At 36.1% G+C, this 23955-nt stretch overlaps 1 protein-coding gene across 2 annotated transcripts in view; it reads right to left on the bottom strand.

The window, feature by feature from the left end:
• The window catches only part of INTS6 (integrator complex subunit 6), a 43840-nt gene that overhangs the window by 15337 nt on the left and 4548 nt on the right, over positions 1–23955 (bottom strand). For both annotated transcript variants that reach the window (XM_026845568.1, XM_026845577.1), the window contains exons 2-4: positions 9661–9750; positions 1570–1753; positions 592–717 (exon numbers count right to left, since the gene is read on the bottom strand). In XM_026845568.1, coding sequence (XP_026701369.1) covers positions 592–717; positions 1570–1753; positions 9661–9750 — 400 coding nt within the window. The remainder of the gene's footprint in view (positions 1–591; positions 718–1569; positions 1754–9660; positions 9751–23955) is intronic.

The raw sequence follows: 23955 nt of genomic DNA, 5'->3' as shown, positions 1-23955 counted from the left end.
AGATAACCTTCAAATCTCCATGCATTAAAAAAAAATTGATACACATGACTAATACTGCTGGACTTTTTATCGCAGCAAAGTAGGATTGAAAAAAATTTCACAAACACTTCCCAGTAACATCCTAAGGGGAACCTAACTAAGCCACTTAGAATGAGGTTAAGGCTGCACAGTCATATTTGCTATTTTAACTCAGTACAGCCACTTTACTACATTAAACAAAAAAGGATTAAGCATATAAACCCACAGTATTACCATATCAAACTATTTACATTTTTATCTGGTTGGAAGCTACAGCTCAAAATTCATGAACCCATTTAACTATGCTTGACATGAATCACTGCATTTAAGACTACCTGAGTAATACGACCAAATGTAGAGGTTTTACAGTGTCCAGCAGCTATAGCCAGTATTTTGAAAAATTACAACAGAATTGATTGCTACATTCAGATGTAGCAGGTCCTTTCTGTAATAATGTCTTTCTAAATTGCAACAGTTTTCCCTTTGTTTTGGGAACTATTACATTAAGTTCATTAAATGACATTGATACTCATCCCCACCATTTGATATGACAGCGTAAAAAATTTCAGGTACCATCAATTGGTGAAGGATCCGGTCCAGCTTTTTCAAAATTTATTACCACTCCACTTTGCACTTTTTGCACCAATGACTCAAGACACTGATTCAGCATTCTTGGAGAGCACACACAATATGATCGACCTAGAACAAAACAGTCAAGGTTAAGACTCTTCAGTGTTTCTGCCCTTATTTTAACTTGATCATTCAATACTGTTCACCTGCCACACACATTGATTTATGTATGGATCACTGCTCTAAAGCTTCTACCAAACACTCCCCTCTTTGTTTAAGCAGCAAGGCAGCCTAGTAAAGAACTGACAGTGTTACATGCACCTCAGCCCCTTAATCACTTTAACTCAAATGCTTGGTTGCATTCATGGAAAATGGGCTCCCTCTTGTGACAGACATCAACACTTAACTGTCCACGAATTTTGGTCAAAGCACTGTTAGTATAGCCTACATTACAGTCAGAAAGCAGTGGAATCAAATCCTTTTAAAAATCATGAAACTAATGCCTGAGTTTGGTCTGGAATATAAATTCTAAGAGATAAAGATCATGAGTTACGATGGAGAGAAAAGTATCAATTCTGCAGAATTACTATGCATTATGCATTGCATAAATTCATTTAAAGAAAACCACAACCCGACACATTTCCTTCACTTTTAGCTTCTTTAGATCAGAGTATGATTGACGTACTGCAGAACAGACTCAATTCTTACAATTTCTAACTGCAATACCAATGTGCATTAGAAAAAAAGTTAGTTTTCTGTTCTAAAAAACTGCTAGAGTCATGCTCTTCCAAGACAGGTTACATCAAATCATCTGCAGCTTTAATGCAGTGCCTTCAGTTTTATTGTATCAGAGTTCTGAGTTTTTACAAGTAATGTAAGACCTTAGAAATACTTATTCCACCACATATACTTGATTAGTAGAGATAAATTGAATTAATTTTCATTTTTAAAAGACCTGTCAAAGGAAACCAGGGCACTCACCTCCTGTGACTTCGCACATAGGTGTGATTGCGGAGTCATCCACTGGTACTCCTGTCATCTGCTCTGATTCTGGTGCTGTAATACCAGGCAAACGGAGAACCAAAGCAAATAACCTTTGATCCCATCGAAAGGGTTCCTTAGTCAACTCACTTCCAGGTAGAGGGGAATTGAGAGGTAAATGAAGCTGAAAAAGAATTTATATCAGTGACTATACTAAGTTGAACAAAAAAAAGTAATTCCAGGTTACATAGCGATGGCAAATCACTCTACATAAGCACACTTATCACCTCTCCACAGATATTTAGAATTTGATTCATTACAAGCAAGACAACCACCATTTAATCAACCCTTCAAACATTTCAAGGCCACATGGTACACAAAGTTGAGAGTTACTAATCAAGTGAGAACAACCACTTTTAAAATTGATCTAAACTTCAGAATCAATATTTTCTTTAGAATTTCAGTAGCAAGAACTGCTTTACGCAGCATTCCTTTGTTTAAACAATTTTCTGCAGAATATGCTCATTCTCAGCTCAGTCTTTTCCTTGATTCTTCAAGATAAAAGGCACAACCTCATGAAAAGGTAAGGCTAATCTAAAACTCCTGCAAAAGAAATATAACTTGGATAGAATTGTTTAAAAAAATCCAGCTGCTACGATCATCTCTCCCAAATAACTCAGTTTCAACAAGTGTGGTAGTTATAGAATTAGATGGCAGAGATTTTATATAACTGGGGTATATCCCACAACTAAACTCATGCCTGTGCTTTAAGTGAAAAGCAAAGATTAAGATTAAAATCAACACGGAAATGCAAAATGAGCTCTCACTTTTAGGTAATAGATAGCAGTAGCCACAGCTACTCATGTAAGGAAGAATTGCTTGCCATGTGCCACTGTGTTGCCCCTGTCTGGGAAGAACTACACAAAGTTTTAGTTCAAAATATTGAAGATACCATCCAGGGACATAAAATACATGAGATAATTTCTTCTCACTTTAATTCCCAGAAGAGACAGTAAAGAGATTCAAGTTTCAGACTTCAAACATGCCGCACTACAGATACAGAAGTGGTCAGGATATTATTTATTAACCACAAACAGCAACAGTCAGAGAGACTAACAGAACATATAAAACTTCCAGCAACTCTGGGAATTTTAGAACTAGTTAACTGAAAGAAGAATAAAAAACCAAACACAACAATGCATTAGCTTCTAAGGGATGTACAACACAATCAGGAGACTCTAGCCTCTCTTTTTGCGTCCAGATATCTCACACAGAGATTAATGGGAAAAAAAAAAGCTTATTAAAACATTCAACCACAGGAACTCTGAACAGATAGACTAGACTTATAACAAGTAATTACAAGTTACAGAAAAGTTTGATAGATCCTTGGCTGATACCAATACAAGCAAAATTCTCATTTCACCTGGAGTTCTGCAGTCATAAAGGGGAAAAAAAAAAATCCCCAAAGCAATGACTGAAGTGGTGCAAACAATTCCATTACCTAGACAAATACAAGGGTTAAGCCAAAAAGCTGAAGCAAACTCAACACTTCCTCCAACACTTTCCTTCTCATGCAACATTCAAAAAATCCCAATTCTCAATCTGAACTCAGTGTTCACAAAGGAAACTACTAGTCTCTTACAATATTTGATGCAAGTCCACACAAATGTCCATAACACACTGCCTTCACTTTTAGTTCATAGTAGTTAAGAAGTCTGCAACAAGCTGCTGAAACAGTTTTCTTGTTTGCTTATTTTTAAGAGATTAACTTGAAAGCATTAAACCTAATTTCCAAACTGGAAACCTCAGCTACTTCATTTACATAATGGCAAGCATCTCATACTGGAAAAAATACATGTCTACATTTGGAGCATAATCAATTTATTGATACAATTCAAAACCAGGAGCAAACCTGACAAACCCATTTTCACAACACGTAAGCAAGAATCAGAACACTTTGGACTTTTTAGTGCATCTGATGCTTCCCCCCAGATTTTTGCTTTTGCTGATGCAAGCAGAGAGCACATGTAAAAGCACTATTTTCCTGAAACATTTCACGTGAAATTGGTCAAAGGACACTCAGCTATGTACCTGGTTTATTACTGATTCACATGCATGTCTTTCCCCTTTTCACACAAAGCGCCAGCAATGCCTGCCTGGCAAAGGAAACTCGGTTAAAAGAATAGCCACATTCTTAGCAAACAGCCTAGAATCTTGACTGTAAGAGGACTCTGCTGCAACGACTACACCACCCTCACTTGGAGCTATTATTAAGGAACACGATTCACCACACTTTCCTACTTCTATCTGACTGAACAGAAGATTTAATAGCTCTGAAGAGTACATTTCAACTGCAGTACAGACCTACAGCACTGTTCTTCAAGCAGCATATATATTTAATGTATTTATTTATATAAGTATCCCATTAGTCCCTGCACCGACACTGTCCTGAGCTCAGTTTATCTCAAACTACAAAACCTTTTTTGGCTCAGCTGATTATACTGAGAACCCCAAAACCAGACAGTACTTAGGAATAAGATATTGCATTATGTATGTATTACTATCAGAAAAAATTTCAAACTGTAATATGACATGCAAAGCTATCAGCATCAAATCAAATGTCTTCACTTTCCCACAGTTTCATTCCAGTTAAATTTAACATCCATGTTACTGGAGAATTTAGAGATTCAAACCAGGCCTCATTCTCCACAGACATCAGTAACTTGGTCTTCTCACCTCCAGTTACTTTTTTTTTTTTTAAACTGGTATTGTATTACCATAGCAACCGCATACCTAGCAGAAAATGAGATGAGCCTAGAAATGTACATCTTGCTTTTCATTTCTCTTGTCCCACACATTTCAGTATGAAGGCACGCACATCTTTTCCTTTGTCCTTCATATTGGTTGTTGAGAAAATGATAGACAGAACAATTTAAAGTGAGGGTATTTACTAATGGTCTTCAACATGTTGTCTGTTTATAATCACATACAAGTGTCCTCCCAGCTTAGTACTAAAAACCAGCTGTTTTGTCTCAACACTAGTTTGTAGGAGCATACACAAACCCTACCATTCCTAAATGCCATAATGCCACAATAAGGTGGCAGTGTGTGCCTTATGCCCCTCTACCCTATCCCTAAAGTCGCTAAAATGTTTAAGAACCAAGAGGGGTTTGAGGACAACCTTTTACTGACAAGATCTTAAAGAACCCTGTTATTGATAAGCAGGTCTTTTGTTTAATCTGAGTCCTTGTTTCTACACACATTTATACAATCATAAGAAGTAGCAGAGTCTGAAATTTGCAAAAAACAGAGGATCTTAGAGGCCCTAGGCTGAATAAAAGCTAAGTAAGCATTAGAGAACTCTGCCATAGCACTGTAGTTGTTGAAAGCAATGCTCTGCTGGCAATGACTGCATGTACAGCCTCATGTTACAATGGGCACTAGCACCTGCTTAAGCTTTAGTACCCAGGTAATTACAGGCAGTTCCATCTTGGGAAATCTCATGAAAGGTTGTTACCTTTGATTAGGCACTCAAAATTATTCATAAAGAGACAGTAAACTTATCTCTCTGTATCTAGAAAAATCTTTTAAAAACAAAAATAATCTATCTTCAAGTAATCTTACTAGCAGGTTTTTCTAGTACCCATAAAAAGACACGACACATCTTAACATTCCAAGCAAATACATCATTTCATACTCAGAGGACTGAAGGATTAAGGACAGGCAACAAGAATCAAACCCAGCTGAGAAAACTAGCCTTTGGTAGACCAAGAAACTCTAAGTGGAGTTAACAGCAGCATTATTTCCTCTCTTTTTCCATTCAATTATATGCAGTTATAACACAGAGACAGAAAGCCACAAATTGTTCTTCTATAGGAAATAAGACCACAGAGAGACATGAGGTCAACTGATACACCCTGTCAACAGCATGATATACTTGGCCCTTCTGATGTTAGCATTAACCATGAACTATCAGCACACTGAGCTGACAGTTAACACAGAATTCACACACCAAGAACTCTGGGGCTCAGTGCCAAATGCTGTGATCCTGACAGCTGCTGCCAACAGGAATAATATGGATGAGGAAGGACAGGAACATATACCTAATGAGATGTGCCACATATTTCTTGAAGAATTTGTTTAGAAATCAAGATTTTTAGCTGGAGGAACTATGATTAAAAATATTATGGAGCATTTACAGTTCCTGATTGGTCTTGAAAGCAGGACACTGCTACTTGTTACAGTTACTGCAGCAGGGATGAAAGATGATCAAACCTTGAAGGAGCAATGTGACAATGCCACACAATTCTGGGATAAGGAGTCAAGGAAATCACTGATTCCTCCTGTAAGAGTCTCTCACAATTGGAAAATCAGATGAATGGCAACATACAGAAGACAAGCAGCATCGCTTTTTATTTGCATCATGCTTTTTATTTGCATAATCATTCATCAGAATGTATCAATAGGTCAATAACCCAGTTTCAATCTTGCAAACAGGAGTATGATGCTTCCTCTTAAAACAGAGGGTATGTAGAAGGAAGACAAGAGAACATAGCTCAGCAGCTGCAAAATTGAAGTAGTGTGACATTCTATTTCATAATATAAAAAGGAATAAGAGAAATCCCCTCAAGCAATTAAAACTTGTTAAAGGAAATACTAGGAAAGGGTTAAGACAAAATTTGAAGGATCAGGCCAGAAGTGAAAGCCACTCCAAGAGGAATACATAGCATAAGACCAATGATAAATGATGGTGTTCCAACAGTATGATCCCATCCCTTCCTCAAGTTATGTCTGGGACAAGTGAATCCAGGGGAGAATCTGTTCAACATGCCATGAACTGACAGTGGCACTCTTCAGTACATCAACACTGGTGCATCAGAAGTCAGTGCCAGAAGGGACAGGGCTGAAAAATCCCACTAACTTGGGCTGGTGGAGATGGTAATTTCAGAGACTGCGTCATTTCTGTCTTCAGTCTGAGGAACCACATCCATCAGAGGCAAAGTAGTGCTGAATGGGTAAGGCTCTTTATCTGCAAACCCCATATTAAATTCCACAAAGAAACAAGACATCTGAAGAATTCAGCAAGAGCTCTGAGACAGGTTTTAAGCTCGACTGCTTCACACTAGGGCAAATGACAGTGTTCCCATAGTGATAAAGCTGATTTCATTGGTAAGAATGCAAATGTTCATCTGAATGACAAAGCTTTGAGAAAACTTGCCTCCAGGTTCCATGCTGGCTTCACAGGCTTTCCAAAAACAACGTTTGTCAGTTCTCTTGTACGTAAGTTTTAAAAGAACTAAAAATGTACTGCCTTAGTCCATGATGAGAACTTTACATGGTAAGTAAAAACACTGTTGTCATAGCCAGTGGGATATGATCACTTCCAACACAGACTCTGAAAAGCCTCTCCAAAGTCAAAACCAAACAGAAGAGACATTTGAAAGTGACAAAAAAGCTTTGTTATTGAACAGAAGAGCAACAACAGACTTCCGTATCTCCTGGGTGGTGTTACTGTATTAATTCTGCTTCATTTCTATATGTCCAACTTGAGAGATAACTGTAAAGAACACTCAAGCTGCACTAAGAAAAATTCTCTTCAATAGGACACACTGACAAAAGCAAAAGATCATCTCTGAAAGACAGAAGCACCCTTGGATACTTTGTTCCACTGCTCTTTGATAGCGTTAAGGATGTTCCTACCAGTACATCTATGGCAAAAGAGAAAAAAAAAATCACATTGCTGGGTATGAAATATATACCCTGTAAATACATGTGGAAGACCACTCTAAGAAACTTGCATTTTGTCTTGCAGGAAGTAAGAGCAGTGGTCACTTTCACTTTTTCCAAAAGACAATGCATTTAAATTTGCTCATTTACCAAGAAACCTTAACATCACTATCATTAGTAGAGCAGATCCTGCATCTCTAGAACTTAATTTAACAATCAGCAAATCATGTAGGTGTCAAAGTTGGCCCAATGACACAATCATGACACTAAAACTCTGGGTTTAGCACACACTTATCAGCCAGCACTGCTCATGAGCCAAGCCTAAATTTAGTAGATTGAACCCATTTTCTCAACATAAGTTACAGCAACTTAAAGATGTGAATGTATGACCAAATGGTTGTCTGACTAAGAAAAAGTCTTCTTGTGAAGACTAAAGGTGAAAAAGTTGTACCCACATTTGAAGGAAAAGGAACACAAAAAACTTGCTGGCTATAAAAAAATTCTGACTCTTGTTAATAAGGAACAGCTCATGACAGTCAGTAGAGCTTTCTTACCTAAATCATTTTGGATAAATGAACAAGATGAAGGGAAATGTAATGTAAAATCACAGAACTGTGTACACTATAGAAGGAACACTTGAAGGTTATACAGTCCAGAGCCTTCTGATTGCTCAGGGCCTTGTCCAACCCAGTTTTGAGCATTTCCAATAATTGAGTTCTCACTACAGTTGGACAACCTATGCCAGTGTTCAATCACCCACAGTTAAAATTATTCTTGATATCCAATCAGAATTTCTCAAGGTACAATTTGCAGCTGTTGCCTCTCATCTCAGCCTTGTGCACATTCAAGAAAAGTTGGGCTCCCTCCCCCATTAAGCTGTTGCAGATGGTAGTAAGATATCCCCCGCACCCACCACAGGCTTCTCTTCTAAAGGATGAGCAAACGCAGTTCTCAGCCTCTACCCGTATGACATTTGCTTTACCCCCTGAGCATCTCGGTGTCCTTCACTCCAGGATATCAATGTCTGATTTTACAAGTTAGTCATCTGACAGTAGAAAAGTCCTTCTCAAGAAAGAACTTACACAACTAAGTGATTATTCAATTAGCTCTTAAAAAAACCCCAACAGTATTCTGCTGCTAACAGTACTAAAAGCTGTAGAAGGCTCTAAAAGTGTCAGGCTACCCTCTGTTGAATTTACACTTGACCACTGACAATCACCATGAGGCTTCTATTCTACTTAGTATTTTTGGATCACACCCAGTCAATTACTGGATTAAGCTGAAAATAGTTTATTGGGTAACAATAAGACAGCCTACTTAGTATCATGGATCCAGGCATTCCCTTTCAGTTACTGGCTATGGCTATTTGTTAGTAGTCCACATAAGAATTATCAAATCATTCAACTTTCTTCCTCTGATACATTACAAACACACTCAAATATGACTTTCCATAGAAACAACTTCTAAGTGTTGTAAGAATGTAATATAATAATAGACTATTGGGAGAAATTCGGGTAGCTAATGAACAGTGATGTATAAATTAATCTGTATAATGAAATGTGGTGTACCACATGGAAAAGTCTGAATCCTCCCCTTAATCTTTAGGGCAGACCTTTGGATATTAACCTTTCCCCTGAAATGGGAATGAGCTTATGAATATTGCTGCTGTTGGTTTTTTTACTACTGCATGGAATGGGCACTCAGCTGGTCAGGCCAACCCTATTTCTAGTGACCTCCTCCATTTTTTTTAAGGAAATAATTCAAAATGGACAGTAAATTAAAACAGCTCAGTGCCTCTGATTTGCCAGATATCTGAGCAGGTACTCCAGTATATTAAGAACTGATGTTTGAGACTGCTCTACAGATTTCATTTGAAATACATTTCTCCATCTCTTAACTCTGATTATAAGGACACTACTGATTTGATTATAAATCACTTTAAGAGCCCAGTGTGAAAGAAGTACATATTTCACATGCTCCCTAGTGGCCACAACCTTTGAGAAATCACCATGTTAATTTGGATCTATAAAGAGCTTCTATCTACACCAGTTAAAGACATACACACTTTACAAAAATCAATTTCTGCTAACATATTTGAAAAACCATGAACTCCCTGAATAGAAATAGCAAACAATCTACTAAACAGGCCAACAGTTGTACTACATGCTTCTGTCACATATGAGGAAAAAAGGCTATTCAGATTTTTGCAGTACTATTGCATAAAATTACCTCAAATTAAAAGGAAAAAACATGCAAGTTTAAGCTATTAATGAGCATACTTTTGAATCATTTATGCTCCTACTGTAAAAAGTATTCTAACACAACATTAACTACACATCATTGTAAACAGAGGTCAGATCTTACCTCTTCCTGTATCCCACTGGTAGTAGTTAATTTACTTCCATCAGTAACTGTTATAATTATTGCTGGCTCCAGAAAAAAGGGGTTTCGTCCCTAAGGAGGAAAAAAAAAAAAAAATTTCATTTAAAATGCTGTAACAAATTCATATGCTTCTGTTCAGTCATTAAGTGGCCACTGATACCCACTGACAAAACAATGAGGCCTGAGGTATTTCTTCTCACGTACTATGTAGTACAACATTATGCGTTTCTTTTTGCAGTTAGGCCATGTAAAACTAGACACAATGTATCTGTATTAAATAAATGCCTACAAAAAACATGACAAAAATGGTTAACATAGGACTTCAAGAACAATGTGTACTGCAGTATTCTGACAAACTAGCAGCTGTTTAGAGCAACTGTCTCTTCAAAAGAGAGATAACTTCCAATTCCCCCTACTCCAGGGTTGATTCTATGCATTATTTAAAAACTGTGTGACAAACTAAAGCATTTGCATAGCACATTGTGATCATGATCTCCAGGTTAAGAACTAACACTATGTATTAAGGAAAACTGTCATGAATAGTACCAAAGTGGTTCAACCACGCACACAAAACTTACTTCACAAATACTTGAAAAATAGGTAAACTTTCTATATGAATTATTTTAAGACAGAAACATATACAATGCAAGACATTCTGTGATCCTACAAAGATACTCAACTAGCCTAGCTGTAACAAAACCAACTTGGTTTGTTATTTGCACTTCTTTTTCAGGAGGGACAGAAGTCCTCTAGCATACTAGCAGTAAGAAAAGGAGGATCCCAAAGTAATATCCATGCACATGTCAACTCCAAGCCCAGGTAGCACATTCCACTCTAGCTAAGGTTAAAGATGAACTGGATAAAAGCCATCACAAGCTTTTGTTTGTTCTACACTCCTATTGCCAAATTTAAGGACTAATTTTTCTTCTTCGGAAAACAAGAAAACTACAACTAGACCTACAGTCTAGTTCTGCTTATAAAGACAAACTATCTCATGAATTCTTACAAATTACTCTAAAAATATGGAGCAAGAACTAATAGGTTCTAAGAAAAAGACCTTTTAAATCCATTTTAAAAATTCTAAAAAAGAACCCATTTCATATAAAGGATCACCTACTGATTGTGTGCTTAGAACACAAATAGAAATATAGAACACAATTTGAAATATATTTGGTGAGGGGTGTCCAGTTTTAAGTGGCAATACTACATTTACAGTGATCAATTTACTATATGCCAACAAAAAAATTTAAAAGATATTTACTCAATATTTTCTCAAACCTTAGTGAAAATCCTAGAACTTTCTTCTAAAATAGCATACCATAACTACAGACAAAAAAAATGCAATAATAAAATTAAACAGTAAAGATCAATCTCTCCCATGAAAGGTTAGCTAGTTCATAATCCAATTTAAACAATTACTCAAAAGAATTTAAGGACTCTCAAAATACACTCAATTTTAATTAAAATAATTTCCTAAGAATATTTAGCCGTACTTAATTCTGAAGAACAGTTATGGTATGTTATTTTACCAACTAACAGTTAACCACAACTGCAAAACATCAGTCAGAAGCTAATTATGTTGCACCGAAATAATACTGAATGCAGAGTTTCTTATTAGAGGAAAAGAATTATTACCCTCATGAATACTGAAACATAAAAGTACTTTAATCCTAATGCTAATATTTATTGAAAAAAATATATTGACAATTGATAAAAATAACAAGATCTTAGATTTAGAATGTAATAAGAAATGTTGTTTAGGTCAGTATTCTGGTCCAGATATTATTCAAACACTTATACTTGAAATATTAGGTATTAAAAATTCAGTCACTGACAACCCCTATTATCCAGATATCCTCATTATCTTAAACACTTTTGTGTACCTCAACTATAATCTTTCTCAATTTTAACCCTCTATAATTTAAGCCTTAAATGTAAACACAATGGACTCAGAATTATTATATTGTAAGGAAGGAAACAAGAGATTCTAAGCTTGAGCCCCGCCCCCCCCCAAATGTCTGAGAGATAAATGTGTTCATCTTCAGTCTATCTTTTATAATTTCACAAGTATTTTACCTGTACAATCGATGACCACCTACTAAGTATCAACTCATATAGCAACATTTACAAAAGCAAGAATTTCTTTTTACCAGAACAAGAACTATATTCATTTGTAGCCAGAGTAACAACTGATATGAGAATCTCTGCCCCCAAATCCAAAGAAACTCGTGTTTCCACATGTATCCTCTACAGGATAACTGTGGTAACTATCACTGCACTGTTGCAGAATACTTCACACCTGTTTAAGTAATAAAGGAAAGTTTTCCCCTTGAAATCTCTTCCTCACTAATATGAAAACACAGTAATCTTGACTTCATCAACTCATCAACACAGCTATAAATATTATCCTTTCCAGAAAGAATTTATGAAATCAAGTTAGAGTACACAATTCACCACCGCGTTAGAGAAATGAACAGAGCTGAGTTCACTTAGCTGCATTTAGGTTCATAGTTCATTTCAATTTAGAAACATGAATTAAGTATTTACATTCCACCTAAAGGAACATAAACAGAATTTATCCAGGAAGAATTTCAGATAAAATGCCTATCATTGATGTTTACTACTTTTGACTAAAAATTTCTATGTCATTAATTCTTAAAGAACTCCAATGACTCTTCTGACCTCAATCCTCACTGTAGCTGTACAAAACCAGTACTGTCAGGTATTCCCTAAAAAAGCCAAACAAACAAAAACCTCACATTATATAAGCTCTCAAAACTCAGAGATGCAGCAAATTCCGCAAAATGAAATTCCAGCAGACTTACACTTACCAATTTTAACTGCAGCAGTTTCATCAAGTACCGTTTTAGAACTTTAATCTAATGAATCTAATTCTATGATAATCAAATTATTTTCTATTGCTCTTCCTTTAGAAATATACTACTAAACAAAACACTATTGAATTTACACATTAAAAATACCGCATTCTTCAAAAAAAAAAGCAACACCATTAACTGACTGTATAGGAAATCAATTCAGCACAGCCCAATTCTTTTAGTTACGCAGTGAAACAGTGAGTGAGAAAGCGTACATTCCCAGCTCTTTGGTAGTTTACAGGTATGCTGAAATGCACTGGAAATCAGATCAGCATACCCAGGTGTAGACAGTAAGCCTGCTTACAACTTACTCTGACAACTAACTACTCACCATGAAGTTCGGTTGATTTCAAAAGCAAAAATAATCCAGCAGCTAATTTTAGTATCATTTTACATTCCCACATAGGAAAGTGAAAGATAGAAAGTGTTAAACCCTATGTTCTTAAAGTAAAGATCAACTAAAGATCACAATTTAAGCTAGCATTATATAGGTCTATTCTAACAAGCATACAAAGATACTTCTGGTATTTTCTGTTTTCAGACAGATTATAACCACTAATAGTGGATAAACATTTTAAAGTCTAGAAACTCAACTGCTATATTTAAACTGTGGCACTGAGTCCCAATTTACTACTCAAGCAACATAAATTGAAACTCGGGCTACAGTAAATTGAAAAGTATTTTCAAGCTTTATTTTAAATTATTGTTTTTAAATACATTTGCTTATAAACAAGTATTTTTGAAAAACTAAATATTACTTATTTTTCCAGCTGAAAATTCAGTGGCAACTGGCTTCCACAGAGATGCCCGCTAATTGCTCATGTAGACAAATTGGCTCATTTAGTATCCTTTTCAGTGTAAATAGCTGCTAGAGTAATCTGACTGCAAATTCTTTTCAGTAATACCCCTTTCCCTCTGAAGGTTCCTAGCAGTGGTGAAAAAAATTACTAAGGAAGAAGTACCTAAGGTTTTAATGGCTGATCATCCTGTTCAACCACCAAGTACTGTAATGTGGTACAAGAGGGTTTTTTCATTCACCCACAATCTGCACTTTTAAGGACACCAAGAGTACAAAAAAACCCATACACACCTCTTTTAAAAAGAAAGCTATTTAAAAATCAGCATCAATACCAGGGCAATCTTACAAGCTTGCTCAGCTAAAAAGGAACAAGCAGGAGATTCAAAGCCTTAAAAACTTATCTGTTACACAACACGCATTCTTTTGAACAATTGGACAGCTTCAGGACTACTTGTTCCAAATCACAAAGCAACTCAGTTGCATTGGTTGCCATTTCTTCAGTCTCCAGCTGAAGTAGTTCTGTGCTCAGATAATACAAAACAAATCCAGAGCTGTGAGCACCACTGAGCATGCCTGATGCTCTCCAAGGGAGCCTCAGAGCCAGAACTGTATCAAATTACCAAGACACATTATTGTCTGGTTAAGACTCTCAGAACTAAGGATTCACTTTCCTAGGTAAGTTTAGGAACAATTCTCAACATGACTAATACATTCATGAATTTTTTTTTTCCTCTAAGTGTACAGGTAAAGCAATTCAAGAGCTACTGTGACCTTTAGATGTGCAAGTATACAATATTATACATGTAGTAAGAGAAAATTGATTTAAGAATACCATTATCTCAATGCACACATTTAAGTATTACTTTCAGAATCAGAAGTGTTGAAATATTTAAAAAATAGCCGAGGTAGAAACATGCCCAAAAAACGCCAAGTCAGAGACTAAAAATGACATGTTCAACAAGCAACTACTATAAAAAGTAGTATTTAGTAGTACAAAAGCTTCATGCCCAAGAAAGGTTAGAAGTTGAAAATAAATGTAAACTGAAATAAAGTGCATATTTTTAACAGAACACACTACTGGAAAAAAATTTCAGACCATGGTCAAATGTCTAAAATGTAGGTGCTCATTTAAGTAAATCACAAAATTTAACATGTTGTATTGTACATCCATCATACATTACATTATCTCAGCTGAGCCTTGTTATTTTCAGAAGTATCAGCCCTACCTACCTGCAAATTTAGTCATCTGACCAGGAACAAAAGTGCACTATCAGTTTTTTCAATTCAATCAGGTTTTTTAGAATTTAAAAGATCAAGATTCTCATAAATGCTCATCAGACTCTGTGAGTAATCATTGTTCAAAAACAATAGTTTAAAATGAAATCTGAAAGTCAGAATGACAGCAAAATTCTTAGTTTAAAGCTATTTTTAAAAAAACTGATAACAGCTTTAAAATATCAAAACACTGAGCTTGAATTTCAAACAAAAACAGGTGGTCCAAACCCATCATAGTTTTCACTTACTTTCCATATTTTAGGAACTCCAGTTACACGTTAGCAAAATCACAAAATGTCTTAAACATTGATTTAACATTTATTAGAGAATTTCTCCTTCACTGCTCAAGGCAAGGCAGAACACTATAAGTCAAGTACACAGGTATTTAACAGCTGCTCTACATAAGACATAAGCTGCTCTACATATGACCTGTAGCATCTCTTGTAACTTAGTTGTCCCACTCACATTTTCAGCTTTAACTATCTTCCTCTATCCCTGCAGAACCAATCAATATAGTTGAAGACCTATAAAATCAATTGTATTTTATGCATTCACACAATTGTTTCCTGAGTCACAAACATAGTTGAATACACTGGCATTACAGTAGTATTTTAGTGAATTCACAATTGGCAGTATAACTTCACAAAAACTGCATTTTCAAATGTATGTAAACAGGCACCATAATCACACACATATATGTACACACTGTAGTACTCAGGAATGAATACGCTTTCTACTTCATTAGATTAGTAAATTCTTTCCTACTACTTGATAAACAGCAATGTTTTTATGTGGAAGCTTTCCCAGATGAAGATATGCTGCATATCACCTAATACTTAACTCAAACACACTATGAAACTCTGACCTACCAGATCATAAGGAAGAATAATCCTGAAGAGCAGGTAAAGAGCAAGAAAGGCAGTCAGGTTGTACCAGAACATTAGCTTTGATAAATCTGACTTCTCACAGGATATGCCACAAAAGCTCCATGATTCTGTGGCCAAACTGAAAGCTACTGCACCTCTGAACTGCATCATGGTGTTACCCAAATGCCTGAACCTGCATAATAAAAACAGCTTTGAAACCATATGTATGTGTTATGGCTGGTTTCAAACAGAAACTGACTCCATGAATGGGAACCACTTAAGTGTCAGAGAGACTTCTGTGATTTCAGCCTGAATAAGAGATGGAAAACCTACTGAAATTCTGTACAGGATTAAGATCAGTGCCTAACCAGGCTTCATGCACAAAGCTGCTAACTCATCTCTGATTTGCGGTCCATAAGATTTTGATGTATTCCCTTGATGCTGTTGATTATTCAATAGATAGTGCAGTCTTTCAGTGGTAGCAATTCTGTCTTACCAGTAGATGATCAGATATTTGTACTGCAGATGTATTTCAAGATCACGTTCAGAAGCCTAAGTTCAATGAAAGCTACACTATGCAGTTTGACGTTTACACAGGATACGTGTGTTCTGGAGTCTTATGAAGTTTTCAAATCATAAAAGAAATTTTAATATCAAGCAGAAATCTCCCTTGATGCCTGATTAATGGCAAAGATAGACAGATCGATCACAGATCAGAATCTTATGAAACAACCTAATGAAATGCACTATTCCAGGAATACCAAGAAAAAGTGCTCCGTGGTTTTCTGAAAGGGTTGCAGGCCAGAATGAGGGTTCTTACTATTAACTCTGGGTCCATGAACATCCACACTACAAACATACATTCTCTGTCATAACACTGACACCTTTTAGCTCTCCCTGCAGTACCCAGAACAGGACACTGTTCTACCTGCCCTTCATGCTAGACAGCTTGGAATAATACCTCACCTGCAAATACAGGGTTCAGGAAGAACAAAAGCAAATTAATCACCTGTTAAAGGTAATTTGAAAGAGCTTCTTACTACACCCAAAAGAAGAGCTCTACATCTTAAGGGGAAAATGACTGCCATAAGAAATTCAGATGATCATACCAGGTTTTAGAAGCTTGAAGCATAGTCCTCCATAGTCCCAAGAACCATAATGATCTAGTTCCTCTGTATATGAATCAATATACACACACAAGGTGGGTAAAACCACCAAATCTCAACTGAGGGATAAAGGAAAGAAGCAAATTTGACAAATGCTGAAGGAATCTTGACTGAGCCCATGACAGTAACTATGCACTATGAAAACACCAAGTCTCAACACCACCCCTAACTCTCACAAATTAAGACTCACATGGGTTTTGATGTGGTTTTACCCCCATAAAAGGGACTTTTATAAATTGATATTTGGCCAAAACAGCATATCAGAGTGTAGCTTACCTACATAGACTTCTATTTTTACTTTGTAATTGGAAAACTAGCCAGCAGAGGGGGCACAAGTTAATAAAATCTACCCTTATATGAGGTGATATAGAGTAACAAGGAGATAAACGTCAGGCATGCTCTGTTTGAATACTATTTCAAAATATATACAAACAGGTAAATACTTCTTTTCCAAAACTGTGTCTACCTAAAAAAACCCTAAATCACTGTATAAACACAAACAAGAAGTAATCAGTCACCTAATCCTAATCTGTTGATCTAACTTGATGTTTAATACAGCAATTAACATCATTTCTGACATCAGGGACAGCACATACTTAACTCCACTTCTCTCGTCTTTGCTGTCAATTACCCATCTTTTGGAAGCCTCAGCCACAAACCTTCAACTGTACTACACACACACACTGCTTTTTATTTTGAAGCCAAATAATAGTATTCTATCTCAAATTATTTTACCTTTTGGTGAAGACTTTAAAAACAGTTTTAAGAAAGTCTACTAGAATGTATCAAGGTCTATCCCATGCTTCCATTAACTCACCATCTTTTCTCCCACGGAAATGGGAAATGCTGTTCAAGCAGTCATTATTTCTCCTGCATTCATTCACACTATGAAAGTCAGGGTATCAACAGCAACAATTTCACAGTAAGGATGGCTACCAAAAAGGACCTTTCCTCCATGAGATGAGGAAATTCCAAAACCTAAATTCAGCTATGTACACCTGTCCTTCCCTACGGGCTACAGCAAGGTTATTACAGGCAAAGTAATTTTTCATGCCCTAGACAATTCTTTAGTTAACAACATTACAAATACCTAAGAGTTACTACAATGCCCAAGACATGCACTAATCACAGTTTATTATTTGGAATCTCTATGGAGGATTACACGGTAGTTACATGGCTTTTACTTCATCCCTTACTGGCACTACAGATAAGCAGTAGATAAAATTATTTTTGCACACGTAGTTAGGACACTGATTTGGTGGTACAACTGAAGCTTCCTATATTTCAGGTGACTGGAACAAGAGTTGCCCGCTTGAAGAAAAAAAAAGAAACTGTTAGAAAAAGTTTTTCAAAGCAGTATACAAGTGCAACAGCAGATTCTTTCTAAAGCCGAGACAGAAATTAAACTCCTCAGCACACCCATTACAGAATGTAAGAATGAAGGGAGCATTCTTGAATCAATCACTGTCTCCGTAACACAGACTACCTAAGTTTCATTTAAGAAAATTAAATTTAAGGTAGTTAAGAAAATGAGATGAAAAAAGTAATTTCCTATTCAGACTTTTACTCCTAAGCATTTTTTTAAAAATAACCATTTCTGGCTTCAATTAACTACCAAAGCTTCAAACATATGTCATCTGTCCAGCCCAGTCTGGAAGCCCGACAGCAAAAATCAAAGACCCAGGAAGATATCACTTCTATAAAAATACTACAAAGATAAAACAGCTATCCAAATTACACAAGAGACACCATACCCTTTGTCAAAAAAAGAAAAACAAAACAAAAAACAAACATAGAAATATATTTAAGCATATCAGCTGCTTGCTTTCCCTGAGTTTGCAAGTCTGTGTTCTATAGGCAATGATTTCATTGCATATCCATCTTGAACTGTGTAACACAAATATTCTCAGTACTTAGTATCATTTTTATAGATGCTCATAACTTTACACATTCTGGGTTTCAAAGTCTGGTACTGAATGTACTGCTTAAAGACCATTTAATTGCACAACGTCAGTTATTTTGGAATTCTACTCAAAAAGTTTGTGCTAAGAACAAAACAAAAACTAACAGCAAGAAAAGCAAAAAAGCAAGGAATGGAGAAAAGGAGATTCAATGCAAGGAATGATCATTTTGGAATACAAAATCTCCATATTGAACAGTGCACTTGTGAAAACAGAAGGGATGTGTTTCAAGGAAGCATTTTTAGACTTAAGCTTATACTTATAAAGGAGTGATGAATACATGGTAGGATTTACTAAGACATCAAACTTAAAATCTCAAGATGTCTTCATGTGCCTAAATCACAGAGTTCCCAACATTACTAAGTCACAGCTTCAGAAATACCAGTTTAGTATAAAGGTTTGTCCCGTTTCTTTCATCTAAGAACAAATTTAATTGAGTTCTAAATAACATATTATATAAGTGATAACTACTTGATTAACTTCTAAGTGCTCCAATTTAGATGAGGTCCTTGGTAAGTTTCAAAAACAATTCAGTCCTTGAATCTTTCACAATTATGTGACATTCTCCCCACTCTGAGGGAAAAAAAAAAAACCAAAAAAACCCAACATAGTATGGACTTTACATACAGTGAATTCCAGAAAATAACTGAACAGTGAAGACTGAAATGAAGGCAAAAAAGCTACTAATATTTGAAACATGTAAGCACTGATGTGCCAAACACATGATAATGCCAAAAAGGGAAGAACTTTAACTTTTCCTTACATTAAATTTATCAGCAGCAAAGCAACCATGATCAGTTTGTACCTTATTAAGGTAATGGAAACTGTAACTTAAAGAAAAGATGCACATTATTAGTTACAGATTAGTAAATGAATCACTACTGGAATAATCTGAAATTGGATAAACCAACCAATAAAACCTGGTGGTTTCCAAAGTTATTTGACTGAATATAGTAAATGCACGCTGCTAAAAATAGGTTATATTTGACCTTTTATAAACTTTTAAAAAAGCTAAAATAACCATCATACCAAACACAGCTTTAAAGTCAGGCCCAAATAATCTGGGTTTAAAGATGATTTTGGTCATATTTCCTAAAAATATTTCTGAATGTTTTATTCTAAAAATAACTGACCTTGTCAAGCCCTGGATCAAGTCCCTAATTACTTCAGCCTTTCTGCTTCACAGCAATGACTTTACATAGCTGGTCCTGGCTCAATCAGTGCAATTCACAGTGCTAAGCCAGGCCTCTGTTCTCCATATACTGAAGAAGGGTAATGAATCTCACAGTTGCCAGCACACTGAGTAGGTAAAACACACACACAAAAAACCCCCAACAAACAAACAGAAAACCCAACACCCAATGGGAAAAGCCAAAGAGAGTTGCGTACAAAATTCTCCCTACCTTTTTTGGGGGTTATCACAGAAAGTAGCTTATTGACTCATAAACATAAGGCAGTTCTGAATAACTGCCCCAGAACTCCCACACAACTCCTTCTCAGAGTTTATCACTACTACAGAAGGAGCAACTTAGCTGTTTTAAAAGAGGCTCTGAAACACTACAGTTCACAGTCCAGCTTACCAAGGATCTGAATCAATTACTGATTTATTTTACTATGTGAAGTCACACTCACAACTTGAAGCAAGTTTGGCACAACTATGAGCACATGAGAGGCCATTTAGTTTGTGAGTGGAGCAGACAGCTAGACTAGATGTCTTACATATCGATGCATACCATCAAGTCAGCATTCTGGGATTCAAATCCTTGGGGTGGGGGGTGGGCAGCATACTGGTGCAAAAAAGAGATGGCCACTTATCATTCATACTCTGTATGCTGAGCATCAAAAAACAATGTCAGTGCCCTAAACTGATGTCAGTGACAACTATTTTGGATTTGTTCAATGTAACTTTTCGGCTCAAGGAGATATTGACAAAATGCACACTGTATTCAGATAATTTATGCTCAACATTATTATTGGATGAAATCAGATTAGCACCCAGCTCTCCACAAGCAGAAGCAGTAACATGTATATAAAGTAAAGGAAATGGGAGTGGCTACACTGAGCAGACACCAAATGTGATTATTCACTAAAAGTTTCCTGGCCAAGTCAATAAGACGACATTAAGGATTATTTTCAGTACATATGTGCCTGAATCACTGTCAAAACCCCATACTAGAGACCTCAGCCACACCACAGTTCCTATGAGATCAGTCTTCTAAAACACCTCAGATGTTAAAGCCATAGAACTGCTAAGACATAATCAACAGTTATTTATCTGCTATTCTAGTTATCTACCTCTGCAGAGCTGCAAGATCCACACTTAGCACCCATATTAGAATAACGAGAGTAGGACTAGATTTTGACAAATCCTCTCATGCTTTCATACAAGCAGAACCCTTATCTATTCTGTGTCCCAATCATAATCATTCTAGGTTCCTGACTAAGGTTAGTATCATATCTTGCAGTCAGCAACTTCTTACCTGTCTATTTTAATTCAGCTGTAGGCGCTAACCTAGTTTCCCCACTGAAAAATTTTAGGCTTAGATATATAGTGGACTGTAAATTTATGTAAGCTAGGGCAAATCAATTAACTGAGGCAAAGGAACTATCTCTAGAATGAAACCAACAGGTGCTTAGATAACAGATACCTGATTTCTTTTTCATGTAAGACTGAAATTGCCTATAAAATAAATTTTTGAAAAATCTAGTCCATTAGGGGGCAACTTTACCATTCCAGAGTGATTAAATACATCCCTTGGGGTTTTTTTAAAATAAAATACACAGGCAATAATAAAGAACCTGAAATCCTGTTTGCTGTAAATATTCAGAATAGTAAAATATGTTGATACATAGAAAATACTTCATGAGCATGTGATACTTTGTAGACATCACAGAAAAGTACATGATCATCAGAAATCTCTTATGGCTCACAGACTAGTTCACTCAAAAATTATCAAGAAACTTTTAATATATATGATTTATCCTAAATACATACATAGCCATTATGTCCTATCTGCAGTAATCTGCAGTTTAAATGAGACTGCTCTACACTTTGGACAATTAAAATGGGCACTAGAATCACACAATGAAAACTGGACATTTGATTAAACAGTTTTGTATTAGCTAGATACTAACGCTCACAAATTATATGGAATTCCAATCTGCTGCATAAACAGGTGAAAACAAGTTGAAAAAAGGGCCAGACAACATAATGCTAAAAATCACAATACATTGTGGGAGATGCAGATATGGGAATGTTCTATGAACTAAAAGACTCACTATGTTGTTAAAAGTACAGAATGTACCACAAGAAAAAAAAGCAACAGCAAGCAACAGTCAGTTTCAACTGAGCCTCGGATGAATTAAAATTCATACATACACACAAACAACAGTTCTTCCCCTCAAGCTTCAGAGATATGGACTGTCTACAACAGAAATCCAAGACCGAATGTAACTATTCAGTAAGAAAAAAGAAAATTTTAAAGAGAATAAACATAATGACAAAGACACTGGGGGGGAGGGGGAGGGGAAGAAAAAACCACAACTCGTGTTTCACAAGATAACCAAACTCCTAGCTCTCTATGAATTTGCTTTGACTCCCTGACAACTAGCTGTGATGAAGTGCAAATACATTTCAAAAAGACAAGAATACCTCAACTATGGGACACATACCTTGGAGCGCCCAAATAAGAAAACTAGTATATCCAAGGAATCTATAATGACCTAAAGCAAGTAAAGTGTTCCAGATAAAAAGTCAAGCCAAGATATAAAATTTGGTACTCCTAACTGTCCTCAGGCTTTCTCTGATGACTTTTTAGTGAATCCAACAGTATCAGCCAGAGACATAGACACCTGCATCATCTGCTTAAGCTTTGGCAGAATGAATGAGCTCACCTGACCCTTAAAAATCAAAGCTACAATAAACATGTTATGGCACTACCCCTTCCAAATAAAATTTACTGAAATACTGATCACTTTAAAGATTTAAAGTGGTCAAAGCATATTTGATACTCAGACCACAAGGAAGTATCTCACTTCTTCCAGATAGTGAAACAGATTGATGAGATTGTTTTCATTGGAAAAAGTACTTTGTGTAAGCTTGTTTTAACTTTTAAAATCTTCTTTAAAATATACTGGATTAGAACTAGACAAGTGATTTTAAGAGCACTTAAGTCTGATGTGACTATTATTATTAGAGACTTTCAGTGAACTTTGTTGCTCTGTGAAAGCTGAAAGGCATGCAGTTCCACCTCACACCATGAAAAAACACTTGCAACAATGCCTGCCATAGCTCTCATTAAAGGATACTATAAATCAAAACTAACTAAGTTACAAACACTTCAAGAGCAGACAAGATGGCATGTTCCAAGGCTACAGCATAAAAAGTACCAGTTGGAAGCAATATACTTAACTTCATAATGTAGGATCCAAGACAGACTTTCACCAGCACTTCACATATACATCTCTGACATTAACAAGCATACAGGTTTACATGAAAACCTTTTCTATTCCACCAAAAACAGGAGACTGAAAAATCCTTTCCTATATGCATTTCTGCCATTACCGTGCTTAAGCTTGCTGTCGTCTTCAATTGTCTGAAATTCTCCCACTTGGTTTTGTTGGGGAAGAAAAAAAAGAATGGGAGAGATGCTCTAGAAATGCAAACTCCTGCCTCTACCAACATGGGAAGCAAACTGCCTGTGCAGCCATGCCAGCATGACAAAGCAGGAAATGCTAACCTAAACTTTGGATCCAAATTTGGATGTATGCTCTACACAGGCCATTCCAGTGCAGTGTTTATGACCCCAGAATGACAAAACAAAAGTCATGCTCAAAGGATTTTGACTTTTGAAAGCAAGAAAATTCAGTAACAAGCCTCAAAAAAACATTGGAAAATAAAACTGCTCAACAGTTTAAAGAAAACAGAACATATCACTGCAAAAGCATAATGTATGCAATGTTAGGGAAAAATATTTCACATGTGTGATTGTTGGGGTTTTTTGAGCTCAGCATATTTTAAGACACAGATAAGCACATAAGCAAGGAGTCAGTCTACAATGTGTGACTTAAAAACAAAGCTGTCGTGTGCCTACAAGCACAGACTTGATCTCCTAGGTATGCTATTTACATGTACTTTGAATACTATGGTATTTAAGCCATTATGGCAAAAAATGCTGATCTCAACAGACCAACACCAAGTTTTACTGTGTGAACACATCAGCAATACTGCTACCTTAGCTACAAATGGGTCTAACCATATCTTCAGACAGAACTGCAGTTAACCTAAGATTGTCTTGTTTAATGGTCACAGATAGTATGAAATCCCTGTCTCTT

The sequence above is a fragment of the Athene cunicularia genome, assembly GCF_003259725.1.
Source record: "Athene cunicularia isolate RWA chromosome 1 unlocalized genomic scaffold, athCun1 chr1_part1, whole genome shotgun sequence".
NCBI classification, from domain to species: domain Eukaryota; kingdom Metazoa; phylum Chordata; class Aves; order Strigiformes; family Strigidae; genus Athene; species Athene cunicularia.
The sequence above is the reverse complement of the archived record's forward strand: the minus strand, read 5'-3'. Positions and strand labels throughout refer to the sequence as shown.